Here is a 22,431-nt window from a genome sequence, read left to right as displayed (position 1 = left end):
TTCAGCCGGCTGTCGACCAGCACCCCCAGGTCCTTTTCCTCCAGGCAGCTTTCCAGCCACTCTTCCCCAAGCCTGTAGCGCTGCATGGGGTTGTTGTGGCCGAAGTGCAGGACCCAAAGAACTTGGGTTCTTCAGAGTCAGAAACAGAGCATTCACCTGCCTATTAGGAGATCAAAGTCATTCAACTCTTGCAGCTGCTGTTGGCTCTGCTGAGGGTAAACAAGCAACTCATAACTACTAGCACAGAAGCCAGAGAGCACCTTTCACTGCCTACCTAATCACTCTGCAAGTGGACATGAGTTGTACTGAACTCATTGGGAGAATCTCCAGCTTTAATACTATAGCAGGTAATAGGCACAGAAAGCTTTTTTTCTGAGAAATGCAGGGTTTGTGTTTTAGACAGGTGAGAAGTAATGCGTGTTTTCTATGGTTTAAGAAGCAGTCGAGCCTTTTTCATTCCTGTTTGTATATATCTTGTTGGCTGAGCCCTTTTTTAAAATCTTAGCCTGAAACAGATTTCTAAAGTAGAGTGAAAATACAAAAGCCCTTAGTAAACTACTCTTACAAAGGAAGTGTCAATGCAATATGAAATTATAATAGCAGGAGTAACTCCAATATATTCTTAATGAGGCTCTTTAAAGTACTTAAACTGGCAAAAAATAGTTGTAAAAAGAAGCACAAAAACATCTTATTTCTGTTTAGTCTTAGATAATTTTCCTTCCATTGATTTTATAAGAAACAAAAAATGTTCAGTTTCCAATTCCTTATTTCTGAACATGTTTTTAGCAAATAGATACTTACCTGTCGCAACATGACGTCCCATTCCAAATATAGCATAAATAACGACAGGGAAGAAAGAGCCATATAAACCAAAAACTGGATGGACTGAAGACAGAACCGCAAAGGCCAGCCCTATAGAAAGTTAAATGGAATTACTTCAGTATATGAAGATAAAACTGTTCTGCATTCAATTTTTTTTTTAATGAGGAAACGTCTACAATTTTATTAAGAGCAGGAAAAAACCCACCTTCATTCACAAAAACCTAGAGCATAAGCCAACTACTGTACAATGAGGATCAGGTAGAATTGTGGAAGGTTTTTCATCTATTGTCTGTCATCAAAATCCTCACACTTTCTTCTGAGTCTTGGTCACCAGCAGAAACAAATGGGTCACAGATACAATCTATGGCACCAGCTACCATGTTTACAGGTTGTCTCCATTAGTGGTTCCAAACATTTTTTTAACAGACAATCCTCACAGGAGGAGGCAGCACCATTTTACCCCCACCCTCGCAGACACGAATTTGAGACTGCCAGGGCTCCAGGCAGTCAGATGGTTATTTCTTACAAACAGTTCAAAACCTATAATTTTGGTTTGGATGGAGGCCCTTCAGGCTGCTTTCTTCTAATTCCTTAAACAAAAAAAATATTCTGGAGTTCATTGTCTTTAAGTGCCTGGGTTTTTTAATCCTTTAGCTATTAACATTTTTTTTTGTTTGTTATGTAAAGCTGTCAGTCCAGAAACAGAAAGTATTTGACTTTCATGTTGAGATGGAGAATGAACTGAACTGGTTAGGATTTAACTTTACAGACTTACTAGTTACCTTCATTGTTTAGCTATAAAGGACAATATTCATCTTTTTCTTAGAAAGTCTCAGAATATGCCAAGAAATCATCTTTTAACAGATACATTCCTGCAAAGCAGAGCTTTGGTTGCTGTTCAACTTTAGATACCTAAGTCTGCACTGACTTCTTACAAGTCAGCAGAAAGAGACTCCCCAGGCTATGCTTCAGACCAGCAGCCTCTACTGCCATTTCAGTTTTTTCTCCTAGAAACTAAGAGTAGGAGAAATTGCCTGGCAGAGTTGTTCCATAAATCTTGGTGAATACCTTGTTGTGCAGTAGGGAAGACAAGATTGGCTTGTATAACACACAAGGTGCCTTTCTGAAGTCCACCTTCAACCTGCGCGACCAGTCTAAGCTAGTGTATGTGTGTGTGTAGTGGGAGAATGACCATGCATGGCCTGTGACAGAGGTGATTCAGATTTATGAAATGGAGTTGCCTTCTGTGTACATTTGAAATCTCCAAAGAAAATTAAATGTGTAGGACTAATTGTTCTCACCAAACTTTCCTGACTGCTCCAGAAAGCATTTTTTACCTGAAAGGTTGGTGTATGGGGTTTTAATAATATGGAGAGCGCCAAAGGGTATCTTTGCTTATAGGCTTTCAGTGGCAATTCCAAACATTTTGATTCAAGAACTCTCTTCTTGAATTTGCATTTGAGTCTGTAACAAAGAGCACATGGTGGGGGGAGGCAATAAAATGCCAAAAGGCCAGAAGTGTCAAGTTCTCTGTCAAGCAGACAAGGCCTAGCAGTTCACCTGTTCTTAGAAAAACGTCACGGTGAAGATTTTGCTGAGATGGATCTCACATGGATCATCTTCATCCACACTGACTCAGCAAAGTAGCACTATCAGTTATGACTTGGGGAGGAAAGGAAATATTTTAAAACACGTCAGTTTTAAAACTTTGATGCCTTCTCTCAAACAGAAATGGACTTCATTGCTCTTTTGCCTTTTAATTAGCATTATCCACTGATCATCATTTCTGCTTTTTTCTCTTAGCACACCATTATCATGAACCAGAAAGATCTTTGAAATTATAGTTCTATATCCATGTTCACATGATCAGTAGATGTACAAGAAGATTCTGACCAAAGAGCAACACAGAAGGATGCGCTTGAGGAGAATAAAAACAGCACAGGAGAGAACTGCATGACCCTATCCAGACAAAGTAAGCATGGAAAAAAAAAAATTAAAGAAAAGGAGAAAGAGATTTTTAAGGTTTGTTCAACACTGAAAAGCTCTTCCATTTTAACCATTTTATGAACTAAACCAAAAACAAACAAAAACTTTGTAACTAATTCGCTAGTAGATCCCACACAGATATTCCAGCCTTGCAAAAAAGCATTATGCAAGGCTAATTTATTTTACTCTCCAAAAAGTAAAGGAACCAGCAAAATCAGTATAATTTCAGCCACACTTTAATTATAACAACATAATTGAAATGAAGAGGCACAACCTGAATGAACCCTTACGGCCAGAAGAACTGGCCGACAGAAATCTGGCATGAGTCCTGTTAAACTGTCGAAAAGGGGTTACCTTGCCCAGCAAACCCCCAGCATCCAATAGGAATTTTGCTCTACTCACAGACTTGCCACTGAGAAATATCTCTTGTTTACAGGCAGATAATCTAAACATAAATCCGGCCCTTGCTTTTTCCCTTTCACGGTCTTTTTGTATTAAGTTTCTAGAAGTGGTGTCTCATTCTTTTCATGGTGAGGTCATGGCAGTCAGGACACAGCTAAAATTACCAGCCTTTGACTCTAGTCCTGGCTCTGTTTGTTAGCTTTTTGTTCCCACGACTGAAGCATGTCAATCATGTGCAAGAGCAGAGGGGCGTTATAAAACAGAATTAGTAAAGACTTCAGGCTTTCTAATTAGGCATATAATGTTCAAAGGTTCAAATACTTTTAAAGATATAATCAGTAGTATATTTCAGCTCACTTCATAATTTTCTATTAAACTTTGCTACAACGCATTCCATATGCTCAAGAACTAGTCAAAAGACAGGAAATATTATTTTAAGTTTTTTAATTCCAAACAGTAATAATACTCAAAAGAAATAGATCATAAAATAAGGATCCCACATAATCTTCACTGGTAATATGGAGAAACCTCCATGGCAGTGACATTAAGGTTTTCAAATAAGAATACAAATTCCATGGAAAGAAATGCAAACAAAGAATGAACAGTAAGTTTGGATACAGTACATTAATATTGTGGTTCTTTGTTTTAACTACCTCCTTATCATAAGATAACATTGTGCAGCACAGTTTCATTGAAAACCATGCTCTCTGACTAGCACCGGATGCATAACAATCCTCTGGCACGCCACACTGAAAAGCAAGAGATGTTGCACCACTGTTGGTAAATGTCAAATGCAGATAACTACAAAATAACAAGCTTGATACGAAGAGAAACAAGGCCATGTCCTACCACAGGAGAAAGGTCTCAGTTTGTTAAGTTGATAGTTTCTGTTACGAGGCTAGTGCAAAAACTACAGCAGTAAAAAAATACTTTCCATAGAAAGAGCTATGAATCATCAGAGTATGGTCAACTAGTTAACAATTTGTCTGCATCTGGAAATAAGCTTATGATACATACATGTCTTCTCAGGAAAGCTATGCCATGTCTTTTGGAAATATGATACCCAAACCAGAAATTTATATGAAGAAGCAGGAAAAGTAGTAAGTCTATAATTGATCTGAAGAGTTTCAAAATTTGTATCATTTATTCTTTACTCTGAAAAGCTATAAATTTCAAAGTTTTTCTGGTAATATATATATTCAAATGAATTTTAATTACTGTAACCTTTCATTCTTAAACATGACTATATTAAGATAGTCAAACCCCAAGTTCAGGGAACCCAAAATGACACTAATACATCTTATCCCACTGAAAATGCTATCTGCAGTTGTGGTCACTCTCTGATGCTTCAGAAGATGACAATTTCTCCCTTTGTTCACAAAGCTGAATTATGTAATAATAAAGGTATTTCCTATAGATGCCCTAAAATGTAGAATTAACACATATTTAATGAGTATCCTATCAATCCCTCTTGGAGAACCAACAAATCAGACACTCAATGATTCATATCGCAGGCTTTAATTTCTAACTCCAGGATAGCTAACTTCTACTGAAGAACAAAAAACCACCACAGAAAACAATTTTAATATTATATTTCATAACAATTTTCCTATACAAACCCACAGTTCTGGAAGATTCTTTGACACTGGCTTGTTAAGAGCTATTAATACAAAATGATCCTCTGGAAATAATGTCATTTACCTCCAAAACCTGGAAAGCTCAGTATCGGTTCTCTTAATGGTGCACACACACACCTCATGCTTGCAAGGCCTCTGTTTCCTAAGGGCACCATTTGCTGGGGCTACACACATGTGGATCATACCTTCTGTCTGACTTATTTAACGGCAAAATACAAAGAGTTTAAAATCATTCCTTAGTTCTTCTGTCATTCAAAGCCTGAGGCAAATGAAGAATCTAAAAGCAAGATGGGAGGACAGATTATGCAAAACGTACCATAAATCTTTCGGGGACCACACAACACTGAGTTAGCAACCATTCTCTCTTTTTTGAAGGATGCTTCAGTGCAGTTTCTTCCCATGCAACTGTCTCCTTCAGTGTGGTGAGAATTAAGCATCTCAGCTGTATTAGTCATACAGTATCTGAAATGCAGCTCTCCCAGTGTACCATCTGACAACTACATCAAAGGTATATTTGAGAAAGCACTGTTCTCTTCTGCCACTCATGCAGATTTCCAGATACTGACACTTGTATCTTGATGTTCAAAAGAAAGGATATGCAAGTATTATGGTAGAAGAAACAAGTGGACTGCGTGACCCATTTATGAATTCTCTATTCGAGATAGCTTGACCCTTCTGTATATAAAAAAGCTTGGATACACCCAAAAACAGACAGGAAAAAAAAAATCTAGTATTTTCTTTTCTTTTAATGGATCTCCTTGGAAAAAAAGCTATGACTATTGGGAGATAATCAGAGGTTAAATGTTTCGGCCTCTTTAGGATGAATTTGACACAATATCTGAACAGCACAGAGATTTTATAAACTATTATACAGAGAATTCTATGAATTATTATATATATACATATAACTCTATCCCTGCTGAAACCAGGGCAACTGGTCAGCCATAATACCTGAACAATCTGGCCATCTCCAAAATAAAATTAAAGAGGCATTTTGAAAGTGGATTATAGGGAAATTCCTCTGCATCTCAGTAAGAATAAACAGAGAATGAAACCCATAAGAAGTTTCTGGCAAGCAGGTAGCTATGAGGTAGTCCTTTGAGAAGCATCAACGCTATGGAGAAGCAAAGACCAATCATGACTGATGGCAGGCCTTAATCAAGATGAACTGGACTTTTTGAAATCCATGAAAAGGGCATCCATTTTGACAAATTGCTAGCTAAGGATCTCAGCACTAAGAGTTTTCCTGATCTCTCTGACCTGGAAGATTATAGGTGAAGTAATTTCTTCTTCTTCCTTCAGGGAATCAAGATTTCCTGGGTTTGTCAGTCTCTGTCCATGGTGCTCGGGCACCCCTCAGGCGCAGGGATGGGTCGGACATCTGCGCAGCTTTTCAGGTCATACTAAGACAAGTGTACCTGGACATTAGGCTCCAAATGATTCAGAAGTCATTCAGAAGATGAATTCACATTTCTAGTAGTCTGTCAGACAGGTCTGTATTAGCACGTGTGTAACTGGGAAGAATTTTAATAGACATTAGAAATGAAATATTGCATGCACAGCAGCATCAGTGCCTTTCTCTTCTGCTGGAAAGTTGTATAAATATGAAACATTGCCCTACATTTACTTACTAACATGTTACATTTCATGATCAGCTTACATCATTATTCTTTGTATGGGAGAACTATAACAGAGTTCAGCTGGACACTCTCTTCCACAAATCATTTATGAACTACATGGATTCTCCAATGCATTCTCAGAGATTTTTCTGGCTCTGTTTCCAAATGTGCTTATTCAATTTCATCTACACATGCTATTTGTATGCCAGATGTATATTTACAAGACAGCTCTACCTCTTAATAAAATGACTAGCTCCAGTTAGTCTGCTCAGAGTATATTTATGTCTACATTTATGGTCAGAGCCTGAAAAAAAAACCCGGTAACCATCACCCTTGAGAAGACACAGCTGGGGTTCCTCCATGAAAAGCTAAAAAAAAAAAATAATATAGGTTTTTGGCATCATGCCTTCCAAAACACTGGGCACCAGTTCTGGAATGCATGAAGGCAGTATAGTTCCTTTTTTTTAATGGCAAGGTCTCCAGCCAGTGTTAAGGAATTAGTTGTTCAGCAATAAATCCAGCTCGAGATTAAATTAACTTTAATTAAAACATACAAAACACAGCAATCCTCAGTGAGTTATTATTGGGCTTCCAGAATGAAAAAAGAAGTTGGCAGGAATAACAATACTGATTTCATCAGATGCCATCTACATATTTCACTTTTAGAGGAAATATGTCTCAAGGGCCCTCCACCCCCCAAAAAACAGCCCACCAAAACCCACTTGAGCCAAAGCATTTCTTGCTCATGATAAGTCATGGGAAAGGCAGCAAATGTATAAGACTACACATAAATTCTACATGAAGTATATCCATGTGCTAGCTGACTACAAAAAATACATTTTTTAAAAAATTACAGACACTGCCATAGTCCCAAATCTGATAAATTTGAAAGTCCAAAGCTTATACCCTCCTGCTTGTACATGGGCAACTTTCGAGTATATGCAGTATAGCACATGGACAGATGTGTATTTCAAAACAAATAGCATAAAGTTTATGAATCCAGCCAAATACCAGGAACTTAGTAAGATAAAGATTGAATCCAGAAATACAGTGACAGTATTTTAGTTTGGAAAAAAACACATATTGGTCTTAAGTTATTAATAGATACACCTCAGTTCAAAACTTCCCATTTTTTTTGAGCAGCAGCAGATATTGAAAGGAGACATAAACTTGTGAAGGAACCCCCTTGTGCCCTGTGTTCTGTTCCCTCTTATGACAGGCAAACATGTAATTTAGTACATCTATGAATGCAATTATGTGATAAGGACATACATCTTCTTATCCCAATATTTTAATGGAATATTTTTAGAACTACTTCCAATTTCAAGTCTAAACATATTCATGCTACTTTATACTCATTTGTTCATGTGCTGCAACTGTCTTTTACTTTAAATGCCTTCCCTGATAAGGAAAAACCTTCCCAGCTTTTAATTAACCTGTCCAAGCCATTTAAGTCTTCTCCCAAATATAATCTTTGTTTTTCTGATCCTTCTCCTAGGCTTTTCTTCTCCTACTGAAGTTTGAAACCATCTTCCATGAACAGAGGCGACCAAAATTACACACTATTTTTCAGATAATGGATCAACAGTCAGCACTACCTGTGGTCATCAGCTTCTTTGCAGCTCCTAACCCACTTAACAACCCATTTTTTTCAAATAGGCTAATTATTTTCCAGCAGATCATTAAAACTACCCCTAACTGAGAGCATCAGCAGAGTTGTCTTTAGAATGCATATATAAATCTGAAGCAAAACCCACTAGCTGTCTTAGACCTTGCAAGTTCTAATCTTAGCCTTACTTCAGAATTGGGTAGCAGAAAAAAATCACTCTGGTATCCTTTATTGCTATACATGCAAATATTATTTTATTATCATTAAAGGGAAATACACCCTTATTGCTTGCATCTGGTCCAGTCCCTCATCTGCAATGCAGACTTGTAACTTGGATACAACACTATACTCACTATGACCCAATCATAGAATATAATTCCAAATTTGACAGAATCATCAAAGGTACTTGTTACTGGATCTGCAATGTCACTTAACTATTCTTTCACAATTCTGAGATGACAATTACCCATCTCAGCCCTTGATCTGAGCGTGTTTCATTTTCTGTGTTTAATCTCAGTTACATATCCATGCACTTGACCATTTCCCACATGGGCAAAGTCATCATCCTTCAGGAAAACTGAGACAAAGTACTAATTTTGTACTGAGGCTTCAGTTTAGACCAAATACTTAAGCAGAAAGTGCCATGTCTTTGTTTTTTCCTCTTTTTTTCTAAGGCTGAAAAAACATTTGTGGGTTTGGGTTTTTTTGGAAGGGTCTAACTCAGTTGTGACGTTGGACATTCATACTAGTAGCAAACAATTGAAACCTGTATTCTTTGCACCATTGTCAATACAGTATTGCATGAGTCACTTTTGTGTTTCAAGCAAAAGCACTTTTGTGTTTCTAATTTCTTTCCCCATATACTTTTCTATTACTGGACAGTGTAAAGAGCTCCAAGATGCTATAGTGAAAAGTGCAGGGTGCAAGTATTGTCATCATCCAGTGAATGATAAAACACAAATTAAGTCATGTATTTCTCTAAGCAGGAGTCTCTCTGGTCATTCATGGCTTGCAGAAGAGGATTATAACTATCAAAACCTCAAGCAAGATCTTGGAAGAAGCCTGGGGGGAAGGGTTGACATTGTCTGAATTAGGTACCTACGTTAGAAATTTACATCCAGAAAGAGTAAGGCAACTTCAGGTGTTAAGCAGACCACTTAATTTTCAAATTATATAATATCTTAACCAAAATACTTCAGATACATTTGTGTCCCCTAACTACATAGAGAACTGACGTACATAAATAAATTATGTACACTAATATACATATTCAAGCAGACTAACTTCGGGGATAATTTCTCTGGCGATGAACTCAGCTGCACAACAGAGGGTATATGTCTATAGACTTTTTCAGACAAACTCAGACTTACTTTTTTTACAGTCCATGACAGTCAGAGAAGCTTACTGATGGGTTGCAGCATTATCTACATGGCTTCTAGATGCCAGTCTTTGTGGACAGTATGCATAGTTCTGCCCAGGAAAAAAAAAAAAAAGAAAAAAAAAAAAAACCACCACAAAGAAACACATTCTAAATAACAATCCAAAAGCAAATACTGAGATGTGATGTACCATCCAACATACATTGCGTAATTTAAATCCTGATAGAGGGCACAAAGATCTTCGTTTGAAAAGACAAGATTGGATGAAGAAGGCTAGCAAAATGGATTAATGAGAGATGGATCAACAGCTTGGTAATGAATAAATGATGCCAGGAAAGATCACCTATGAAAGGCCTTGAAAGTAAAGATGAATAATTTGCTTGGTGCAATAAAAAGTTACCACAGACTGTGAAAATGAGCTAAGCAGCTGCATTCTGAAGAGATATGAAGGGGCTATAGCACATGTTCAGAAGGCTACAGAAAAAAGCATGATGACAGCTTTATGAGATTTAGCTACATGGAAAGACTGCATCATAATGCATCTTAATATTATCATGCAAGGAAACCGAGAAAAATTCAGACACAGCTTGATCAAAGTATGCTTCTCGTACAAATAGGTGGTGTCCAGGTCACATGAAAAAGCCACAAAAAGGATTCTGGTGTTATTGTGACAGGTCAATGGATGAGTTACAGAAAAGAAAACAGTAAGACCTGCCTTTAACCATGTTGAACGTGAACTGTTTATTATCCACAATACCACAGATATAATGACTGAGACACATCTCGCCTAAATTTCAAGAGTGGTTTGCTGAGAACTAGATACCTACACTGCAGAACCTTTGTTTTATTAGCACAATTTCAATTTGGAGAGAAAAAAAAAACTGGCTAGGCACTTATGAGACATCTGCATGGACCTAGCAATTGAATTTGTGTGTATGGGTGAGGAACACAGAATGAAACGGAAAGAAAAATCTTCGTATGATGACTGTTGATGGAGTATTAATAAGATTTAAAGGGCAAGGAAAGAGAGCAATGAAGTGCTAGTCCAAGAAGCAAATTAAGGATTTATTTGTTAATTTAGAGACATTTTGCTCTTCTCTATCAATAACATATTTTTGAGAAACACAGACGAATTAGGTAGTGATTACCAAAACGCGAAAGCTCAAATTTCTTAACTGTTTGTGAAAGTGTATAGCAAACTTCAAGACTGGATGACAAAGTTCATTTTAGATTCAAAGGTTATTTTTCAACCTTAGGTATCAGAGTAATAATAAGGATTCTATGTCTGAAAAATAAGGTGTTGAGCTCTGTATTATTAAATGGTAGTTGGAATTAATATTAAATGATAGCTGGAACTAATGAAGCCTAGTTTCTTTTACTGGTTTTGACTCGTGGCTGACTGACTTTGCAGTCTGAGACAGTGGAAGCTCCAACTGAATCTTTCCAGCAATTGATGCATTTGAAAGGGGTTTTGTTGTTGTTGGTTTTGTTTTTTGTTGGGTTTTTTTGTTACACAGATTATCTAAGTCCTAACAAGGTATGAGTTTCTATTACCACTTTTTAGAACTTGTACGGTCTGTTTCCACTGGCCATTTTCATAAAATTTGTAGAAACAATTATCTTTGACACTTCTTTCTCCATCTTCTGTGGAATTAGCTCAAGGACTCTAAAATTAGACAACATACACAGAGACCGTACAAGTATTTTCTCAATAGGTAAATAGGACAGAAGAGTTCAGCAGTGAATTTTGGGACTCATGAATTAAGATTAACTTGGTAATTTTAGCTGACAATGAAACAACTATAGGAATGCTTGGAGAATGACTGCTTGGTTTCAGCAATGACTCTTTCATCACAAATGCCAAGCAGCACACCATGATAATCCCATGCCTTTCTTTCCCATCTCCCTACACGCCTCGGTCTCCTCTCCCCCACCCCAGTACTGGATCCATTCGTTGTACTGAATGCTATTGATCAATGGATTCCCTCTGAATGGTCAAATGTGATTTGGGCATGTTTTAAACAGGTTTCAAAAACATTTGAAAAGTAGTATCAGAAGATTCACTCTCTGCAGAAATTATTACGTAATTTCTTACAGATTCTTTGATAATTATTATATTCTTTATTGGATAACATTGTGAGAGAGTAAGGATAACACCTTAGGCACAGAGGCATATGGTTTTACCTTAGCTCAGTGTTAGGTAAGGTAACACCTTACCTTCTAAAGGTCCATTTCTTCCACACTGTGCATGGAAGTAAAGACAATTAAATACTCAGGTAGCATGCCTTTCTTGTACACCATTCCTAGACTCTGTCACCATAGGACATAGTTTCTATTTTATGTGTGTCATGACAGAAGACATTTAAAACTGAACTGATACATGAGCTCAAGTGTTTCAATTTTAAAGTAGCTGACTTGAAGGTATCTTACAGGAGTTTGAAGGCTTAAGTCACTGTCCTGGTTTCAGCAGGGATAGAGTTAATTTCCTTCCTAGTAGCTGGTACAGTGCTGTGTTTTGGATTTAGGGTGAGAACAATGTTGATAACACACCGATGTTTCAGTTGTTGCTAGACAGTGCTTACACTAGCCAAGGACTTTTCAGCTTCCCATGCTCTGCCAACTGAGAAGGCTGGAGGTGCACAAGAAGCTGGGAGGGGGCACAGCCAGGACAGCTGACCCCAACTGGCCAAAGGGACATTCCATACCATATGACGTCATGCTCAGCATATAAAGCTGGGGAAAGAAGAAGGAAGGGGGGGACGTTCGGAGTGATGGCGTTTGTCTTCCCAAGTAACCATTACGCATGATGGACCCCTGCTTTCCTGGAGATGGCTGAACACCTGCCTGCCGGTGGGAAGTAGCGAATGAATTCCTTGTTTTGCTTTGCTTGTGTGCGCAGCTTTTGCTTTACCTATTAAACTGTCTTTATCTCAACCCACGAGTTTTCTCACTTCTACCCTTTTGATTCTCTCTCCCATTCCACTGGGGGAGAGTGAGCGAGCGGCTGTGTGGTGCTCAGTTGCCGACTGAGGTTAAACCACAACAGTCACATTCAGAAACTAATTTTGATCCTGAAAACCAGAAGATGAATGCTAGTAGCACTTTAAAACTTTATCCAAAATAAAAGATGGCATAAAAACAACTATTCTGAACTATCCTTTACCTTTATAAAAGACTTTTTTGGGAGCAAACATTATCTACAAACATTGATTGCTGATATTTCTATTAATTTGCTCTTTTGTTTTTCTCACTTATAAGGCAGACAACAAAACCTGCTATTGCATAGGAATTCTCCAGAAAAAATTTCTGAAAATTCTGTGAGAAGCAGTTATGAGTATTATCTTTATTGCATTCACTATGACACACTAAGGACAGTGACTTTCCTCTTTCCTTCCTTCTTTTACAAAGGGAAGCCAGCTATATCATCTAAAATTTAGATTAGAAGTTGGAACACAGACGCATTACACCAGATCAGAGCAGTGGCCAACCTGAATAGTCTGAACACGGCCAATGCCAGATGAGTAAGAAATCCCACAGTAGGAAATTGTAAAAAACACAGCTCAGTAGGAAGGTATTTCTTAATTATTCTCAAGCTACTGGACTGCTCTCTACCCTGGAGTATGCAGCTTTCATCACTCAGAAAACTGTTGTGTATGAATACAACTGCAGATTTTTCCATATATTTCCATAACTCAAGTTTATTTCCATATACTTGAATTTACTTAAACATGTTGCTGCAACACCAAATGACACTGTGCTCTGCATGTCAGTTGTCACTGGTTACTAGTTTTTTCCTACCATTGTTAGAATTTCTGCCTTTCATTTCATTACAAAACTTCTTGTTTTATTTTGTGGGTGGAAGGAAACAGACCCAATAAGACCTCTCAAAATTTGGGGTCTTTTCCCTTTGTGCTATATAACAAATGGGACTTTTTATTTTCTTGCATAACCCTCTCTGTGAAAGCATTAAAGGATAGTGCTGGTAACTGGAAGGCTTACGACACTAGGAAAAGAGCTAATGTAAGCAGGATCTAGATAACTATGTGGTGTTCAAGTTAAAGCACCACAACCATGATAAAATTCTTTGGTATCTAACTCTCCTCCTTTTCCATCCCCTAAAATCATTCTGAAATCTTGAGAAACAGTGAGGAGAGAGAAAGGAAAAACAGGTCAGCAGGAGGGAAGAGTTTCAATGTATTTGTTTTTAAACAGCATAAAATAAGGATAAAATTATTTCTAGAGTACTTAGAAATAATGTAGGAAAACAAAACCAATATTTTCTGTCTTCACTGGATATTCTTAAATTTGTCTGTTACATTACATTTCTTCCTGGTACGAGACTCAAACAAGAAAATCCTGGCTAAAACTACCAGCAGTGCAGAACTGCTGTTTAACTTAACATTTTTGATTAATTTCAACATACTGTTATTAACAGCATTTTAATTACAATTGTTGTATACGCACATACCAGTGAAATTAGACACTTTGCAGTGTTACGGTATTAAGGTTCTTAAAGTTAAATCATGCCAATGCAGATGTTCTTAATTACTTTAAAAGCACAAATACTTACACAAATCAGTTGTTTCCAGCTCCAGCATAATTCAGTTAAAGGAGTGCTTATAATTTAACAACATGAATGATAGTTAAGCATAGCTAATATGGGAAATTGTTAAGAAATAATATATATAGTTTACATAAGGGAAGGAGTTAAAGTCCATCTGAGGCGGATAAGAAGCTGTGATTTGCCTGAGACAAATATAAAATATTGCCAAAAGAAGGTGACACTGTCAAAGACATCAAAACCCAACAAAAGCATTTATTTCCCAGTAGCTATCACATTACACACCCGGATTACTGGGACTGTAGGTTTCTGCAGGTCATCGTGCAGGCTGTTTTGGGGAGTTTTTTTTTTTTTTTTTTTTCCTTTTTTTTTTTTAAAGCTGCCAAATGGAGTCTAGCTCCACCCTTACTTTGTATTGCTGCTTGAAAAGAGACGTGGTAGGTAATGTAATACAGCATTAAATCAACACAGAAGCTGAAGCACGCAAGCCACAGATGCAGGCAGATCTTCTCTGTGGGTAATGTCTCTGGCAGGAGCACCCTTCATGCACAGAAAGTTGTTAATTATTTCCTGCTGTGCTCTGGGCTTCCACAGGTAACAGTATAATGCCAATGTTTCTTCCAGAACAACATCTCTTACAATGCAGTTATCATGTAGACATATTTTGTTTTCCATATGAAATAGGGAAAAAGGTGGTCATTTAACTGATAAAACATTGTATATAGCCATATGCTGTGTGAATAGAGTTACTGCTCTCTTATCTTCTATATTAAGTCTTCGAAAAATTGTCAAAGGGATGGGATATATAGTAAAGTTCCAGCTTACAAAAATTAGCTACAATAACAGAAGGCATTTCTATTTGCACATCCACTATATACACATAAGAGTTAAGACTAAACATTTTTTCCTTATATTTTTATTTAGATTATATCAACATTAGATATATAAGCATGTCTTTGTTTTAACCAAAGCTTTATGATAATATTAAACAAGAAAGAAAAAAAGAAAAAGAAAAAGAAGACCAGACTAATTCAGCATGACCAGATTTCAAAATATGAATCCAAAATGAGTTAACTGTACCTTGAGTCACCTGTTGGATAGCTAGCATCGTCCCGGAAACCGTATCGGGAATCAAATTTTCCTTCCAATTGTAGACAGGCACCCATTTGAAGATGGGCAGCCTTCTCATACACCAGACTTTGATATCTTCAAAGCGAACAGCCTGGATCTTCCTCCAGACTGCACTTCTTTTCCTTTTTGCTCCTGTCATCATTCCCACCACCCCAAAAACAGTTCCTCTTTCAGAAGAGCGCACAGTTGAGGAATCGCCCTGATCTGTGTCAATCTCCGGTTTTCTTCTGAGATTTTGCAGTTCCAAAACTACAGAGAAAAAAAACAAAACCAGAAGCACTTAAGATTTCTGCAGCTGCTCTCTAGCTATACTCAATAAAAACACTTATTAAATGCTTCAATCATATAAACAGCTACATGAAATGCAAGAACCGTTTATAGCAAAGATCACATTTTCTGCTCTTTGCAAAACTTTGGTCTAGTATCACGTTAGTTTATGATTCTGTCCAATAACCTCCCACTTTATATTCCCTGTAATGCTTGTGCTTTTGGCCTCAGTCCAGTGGTAAAATGAGGTATTACTGGGTGTGTGTGTGATATAGGCTGGGCTATGCTAATATGAGTGGGAAGCGCCCAGCGGAGCAGGCATCTCCCTGCCAAGCCCAGGAGAGCAGCCTTGCCTCTCCTGGGGGGAGCTTTTCTGGCCGAGGTCAGAAGGCATGAAGTCCTCAGTAACCCTGGTGCTAGCAAACTTGTTTTACTCCATCAACATTTTGTCTTCTAAATGACAGTAAAAAGCTTATTTATGTAGAAAATGCAGAACATCAGGTAGCAATAAGTCCTGCTGAAAACATACACAGATTCTCTCTGTAGGCTGAAGCCTCAGACAAGTGTAACAAGCTCAAAGTGCAGTGAAGGACTGCAAGCTATCGGCTCCACGTGGGAAGTGCTAAAACCGCTTGCGATAATCATTCTTCTTCAAAGCTACTCCTTTCTGCTCTTTCTAGTCCACCCAGCAAAGGCGCTCTCAACGAAGATAGTTCACCAAGTAACTTTTGATCTTGTAATAACATTCGTGCTCCTTGTGTACGATACAAAGTGGTCAGACACAAAGTGATAAGAGCATGGAAGAGCTTAAAATGTCAAGACATTTAAATGCCTTGTCCGATATGGAGCAAGGACACAGTGGCTTTCCTCTAAGTTTTTTGTATCTCTGGATGGCAAAGAAATTCAAGTTAAAATGTAAGATCCATCATATGGGTGAAGTGTCTTCCCAATCACTATTCTGCAGTAGGCAATAAAAATAAATATATTTTTAAAATATTTCAATTTTATTTATATAAATTAATTTACATTTTATTGTTTAGATTATGCTGAACAAAACTGAAGCATTGTCCATCCAAAACAACTTTAGAAAAATGAGACTTTGTTTCCAAATCCAATAGGGAGAAAAGCGGAAGGGCAAATGCACCACAGTTCATTCTACCGAGTGACATTCAGGTGGTGCCCACTGTTGTGCCCCTTAGAAATGCAAAGGGAAAAAAGAAAAAAAGAAATAACAGAATAAATATATTTTTAAAATATTTCAATTTTATTTATATAAATTAATTTACATTTTATTGTTTAGATTAAGATGAACAAAACTGAAGCATTGTCCATCCAAAACAACTTTAGAAAAATGAGACTTTGTTTCCAAATCCAATAGGGAGAAAAGCGGAAGGGCAAATGCACCACAGTTCATTCTACCGAGTGACATTCAGGTGGTGCCCACTGTTGTGCCCCTTAGAAATGCAAAGGGAAAAAAGAAAAAAAGAAATAACAGGAAAAAACTGATTAAAGACAGATCCTCACTTCTAACTATTCCAGGCATACTTGTTCTTTGCCCTGCCCATCCTTTAACCATGTACACTTTTTATGGAACAGAAGAAACACGAGACAGGTTTATCTTATTTCTATTCACTGGAATAAACTCTAAGCATCAATTCCTTTTTCCTTTTTTTTTTTTAATATGGGGTTTGTGTTTTGGTTTTTTTCTGTGTGTGTATCACTGCTTTTAGCTTGAAAGTGCAGTTCAATGACTTCATAATCAAGGGTTTTATAGCTGCCAAGTGTTTCACAACACAGACCTTTCCCTACTTTCAATGATCAGAAGTGGACAGGAATCCTTCTAGCTACACCGAGAGTTACTCAGCTGTCAGGGGCTGCTTAGTTTCGATAAAATGTTCAGTACCTCTAACTGTAATAGAATTTAGTGGTGAAAAAAAATTAATACATTTCTACACATAGATATGTATGTACAAAAAATGTACCCAAATACGGGTACTTGTGTAAAAGAGACTACTCCTATTTTAAAAAAAAAAAAATAAAAATCATGGTTCGCTAGAAGCTCTGAATATTCTGAAACAGTCAAAAAAAAAACTGTTATGAAACCAAAGAACCATCACTAAACACACAGGAACATACTCTCCATTCTCCAAACTTCTCGCATCAAAATGCTGAAGCTGTTTGAAAAAGTCTGTAGTTGAGATTTTCCCACCTCATATTTGCAGAGTCAGTAAATCTGGACAGTTTTCATCAATCCCAGATTAGTATCTGAACTCCTAGGATTAGCTATATCAACAGACTTTTGTCCCTCACCAATAACAAGGGATGGTTTCTCTCTATGGGTATGTGCCTGCGTGAGTGCAAACATCTTACAACTAATACTTGAAAATAAGCCCTGTTAGACACAGACAGAACTGCACATGCAGTCTTTGGGATGTCCGTGCTCATGTGGAATTTGTGAAGAAATTTTGGTTTACTCCAACAATTACTCTGATGAGTAAAAAATTGCATTATCATTAAATCTGGAGTTGATAACATCGTCACTAGTCTTGAAAAACATTGTTCCTTGTTGTAAGTTTGAAATTAATAAAGGTCCCTTCCAACCCAAACTATTCTTTGATTCTATGATTCTATTCTTAGTTAGCAATGACACAAAGCAACAGATCACTTACAACACCCCAGACAAAGAAATAAAAATTTTTAAGGGAAAACATCTGTACAGGTATGCGTAACAGCAAGTCTATACCTCACTACACAGTAGTCCAACATTTGAATCTTAAAGACACATCAAAAAACACTTTCCTAAAACACATCAACATCTTAACTGAAACACACACCTTATCACACACGCACAATGTTTAAACATTTTCCCATCAGGTGGCTTTCTTTAACCTATAGACCTATAACCTATAAACTCCCAGACTATGCAGATTTGTCATACTTCAAACTGTATCACGATGTACCTGAGCTATCAGAACTATGAGACCTTCTCCTTTCCTGAAACAGGCATATAGAACTTAGTTTTCTGGAACACCAAAGGATAAGCATGAGGAACCTTTGTTTTTATACATTTAAGTCAGTGTATTCACACACACACACACTGTTGTAAGGTTAGATTTTTTTACAATTAGCCCTTCTGATGATCTTATGTAAGTAAAGCCTATTTTCAAGTGATTAGATGGTTGTTTTTTTCTGGGAAATACACAAAAGTATGATTCTAGTAGTGTACATATGTACAATGCTAAAAAGATAATGACCATAAGTCAAAATTTAGAATACAGATAGTATATAAAAGGAAAGAATTATTGCATCATAGATCAGATCTGGTGGGCTTTTCAAACCTAATTTATAATAGGTTCCATAAAAATGAGGTAACATCTGTGGGGGCAGTCTATATTTTCATCAGCTCCTCTAACATTTATGTATGTTGGTTATTTACATACACGGTGGACACATACACAAACAGGAGGTAGGAGGTTTGATTCTCTAGCTCTGACCTCAAAGGATTTAAAAAAAAAAAAAAAAAATCTAACACCTTACTCCAACCTAGACCTCAAAAAGAATAATTTCTGGCAAACTCTGAGATAGAAGCCCTAATCCCCACTTCGTATGGAAGCAGCTTTTGTAGGAAATCACTAGACTCTTGAATGAGAACTGTTTTTGGTCTTTAAATAAACTGACAGGAAAGTTCAAGAACTATACTTGTGTTTACATATGCCCACAGAAGTTAAATGAATCTATTCGTACCTTAGGCAGGCATAGATGCCATGATGGAAATAATGTGACTTGCTCTTTGTAAGTTTTTTCAGGAAGACAGATCACTTACTAAATATCTGCAAACATCCAATAGTAAACCAATTTTGACTAACTAAACCTGTATTCCTGCTGATGTACATCATTTGCTCCCCAAGAACATCCAGTACATCCAAGTCATTTCCCCATGTTCTCCCATCTACCCTCACTGGGCAAGGGAAAGTATGTGCTATCATTAGTCCAAAGCTACGTGCACTTTTCTGGCTGACTGGCCACTGCCAGAATATATATATGATTGAGCTCTGAATATATACTGAGTATGTAATGATTGAGCTTTCCTCAATCATTACACAGTGGGGAAACTAATTTCCATTCATCCTTGTCCTCTATCCTGACCAACAATTTCTATGAACTCAGTTTTGATACTGCTGTCTTTCTGTCAAATGCAGATAACAATGGCTAAAGGATTAAGAGGATACCAGATGAAAGACTTAAGAAAAAGAAGACAGGCAAAGATCTTGGTCACACAAAGCTTGTGTCTATAGGAAAGATGGCTAGAATTCCAAGAGAAATCCTATGAAAAATTCCAAGTATGTTTGACAAAGCACAGCTGGCTGGGAATGAAAGTCAGATTTAAAATAAGGAGTGATAGGTACTAGTTCAGAGAGACCAAACCATGCAGTTCATACATCGCAGAACACAGCATATGAGAATATTATACAAGCTACCAGAATGATAAGAGAATGCTGACAAATGGAACAACACAAAAACAGTGACGAAAATCTACACCTTCAAAAAAGCATTCCTGAATTTTGAAAGTTTGTAAAAAAATAGGTTATCAATCACATGTATTACATAAAATATTAAACTAGGCCACAGAAGAAGCATATGTTTAAGTATGCAAATTATTTACTACTGCAATTTAAGGAACTTCCCTCTCTGAAATTCTGGTGCATCAAAACCAAGCATAATTCACAAACTCCGAAGCTTGCTAATATATCTTCCACAGTTGGATGGAATGCATTTATTTTCAGTAATACCTAACTTTAAAAGTACTCCTGATTTCAATCATCAAATACTTAAATGTGGACCTAAATTGAAAAAGATATGATTCTTGCCCTTCACAAAACAGATTAAGCTAAAATCCCCATGCCTTCATCATACAGGACGTTTAGGAATCACTATGGTGACACTAATACCTCCTTTGCCAGAGTAATCAGAATTATCACAAGATAAAGGTGAGCATCCAAACAACACAGAGGTCAGACCTGACTCAGATGGCTTGGGCTCGACTTTAACATCTCTGTAAATGGGCTTTTCAGCATCGTTAATGATGCTGTGCTGCACAAAATTGCGTGAAGCAACACTGACATCGAGTGGCTTCGCTTGGTATTTTTCTTCGGTTATTGCAGGGTCCAAGAGCACTGTCTAGATCTGATACTGCCTCATGACATGATGCTTTTTGAACTGGATAATATTAACTACATAGTTTAATAACACAGTATGTTAAAAATCAAAGATCTGTAGCATGAATAAAAGGTTTACTCACGACATTTCAAATGTATTTACTGGTCAGAAATTTAAGACAGGAGGTCAACTGACAGATAAGCAAGGTACTGAACCATGGGAGCTCCTAATGCTCAGGTACAGTCTGTTCTCAGTTCATCTAATGAATGACAAATGCAAGTGCAAAACAGGCAAAAAAAAAAAAAAATCTGATAATGCAACCACCCCCTTAAATTCCATTCCTGTTGAGATACTTACAGCTGTCTGCTTATAAATTGCCACACGGGTGCTAAGGAAGAAAAAAAAATTATTGGGAAATTATACTAAATAATTTTAGGGAAATTATACTAAATAATTTTTGCATATCTAAAATGAGCATAAGAAATCCAATAGTGTCCATCTCTTAGGGAAAACATCTGTACAGAAAATCTCATTTTTTCATTCTCTTTTTAGGTTTTTTCTAGCAGTGTTTGAAGGTTACCTTCAAATTTACTTTCAAATTAGAAAAAAAAGCTTATTTTTTTTCCTTTTAAACTGTGATTAGTGTCACAGAATGGACTGGAAATTGAGATTTATGAACTTGTCCATTTGAGAACGCATCTTCATAGCCAAAATAAATAAATATGTATACACATACACTGACATTAAACACAGAAATATTTTGTGGTAACCCTTAGCCTTGACACAGACTCATCTGTGCAAGAGAGATGCTGTTTCAGGTCTTAACATCAAAAACACATGTTGAAAAAACGTGAAATCACAAGCATCAGTTTCTTCATATTATTTCACTTATCCAAATGTTAAGACAGAGTGCATAAACCAGATTTTCTGATTATTGAGTGCACCAACCAGCCTATAAGCCAAACAATGAAAGGAGACCATTTTAACTTTGGAAACCAACAGATCCAAACTCAAGTGACCCCCTTCCCTTGCATACCTTATGGGCTGGCAGGTGCTCAGAAGCCTGTGGAACGGAGCAGCAACACCGCAGAAGGAGCTCTTCACTGGTTTTAATTCTAGTCTTGACCGCTGGAGAATGAGGTTCAAAACCTCTGCTCACTCCAAATCTTCTTTCATTTCAAATTGGTGGGTACTGAGCATTTAAACACACCTTGAAGAAGTATTATAATGATAATGATAATGAAAGTATCCAGCCTCGTGTCTGAGACCTAATCTGTAAATGACAGTGCTGAGAACTGGCCCGCCAAAGGCTGTGGGACACTGAGGCACTGATGCAGCTGGGAAGTCTGAACCTGACCTCCATGACAGGGCTCCATTTTTCCTGGAATTCAGGTGCAACAGCCTTGCAAGTTAGACAAACAGCAGATAGGTCTAAAATGTAGCTATGTTCAAAAAGTGCAGCTCACTGTTCCCAAGCCACCAAAGGGTTCATACATCAAGTTACTTTTTATCTGAATGAATATAATGTTCTCGTCAACCACAGAACATTTAAGTGCTCACTGATTATTGTTTGTCTCATGAGAGAATTATTTGGGAACAACTGTCATGAAACAAGCATTCCTGAAGAACTTTATCTCCAGATATCCTTAGAATCATAGAATAATTTAAGAGGGCAGGGACCCTCTGAAGGTCATCTCATCCAAACACTTCCTCAAAGAAGGGATAACTTCAAAGCCAGATCAAATTGCTCAGGAGCATTTTGCAAATCTCCAAGGACAGAGATTCCACAAGCCCTGGGGACAAACTATTCTTGTGCTTAACACCCCTCGCTGCATTTCCCCCCCCCCCCACCCTCATAACA

At 37.3% G+C, this 22,431-nt stretch overlaps 1 protein-coding gene across 1 annotated transcript in view; it reads right to left on the bottom strand.

Moving 5' to 3' along the window:
• The window catches only part of SLC26A7 (solute carrier family 26 member 7), a 77,181-nt gene extending 61,893 nt beyond the window's left edge, over positions 1-15,288 (bottom strand). The window contains exons 1-2 of the mRNA XM_019471065.1: positions 15,096-15,288; positions 802-912 (exon numbers count right to left, since the gene is read on the bottom strand). Of these exons, the coding sequence (XP_019326610.1) occupies positions 802-912; positions 15,096-15,288 (304 nt within the window). The remainder of the gene's footprint in view (positions 1-801; positions 913-15,095) is intronic.
• Between the last annotated feature and the right edge of the window lie 7,143 nt (positions 15,289-22,431).

The sequence above is a fragment of the Aptenodytes forsteri genome, unplaced genomic scaffold (assembly GCF_000699145.1).
Source record: "Aptenodytes forsteri isolate BGI_AS27 unplaced genomic scaffold, ASM69914v1 Scaffold208, whole genome shotgun sequence".
Lineage (NCBI taxonomy): Eukaryota > Metazoa > Chordata > Aves > Sphenisciformes > Spheniscidae > Aptenodytes > Aptenodytes forsteri.
Note: the sequence above shows the minus strand (reverse complement) of the source record. Positions and strands in the feature narration are given on the sequence as shown.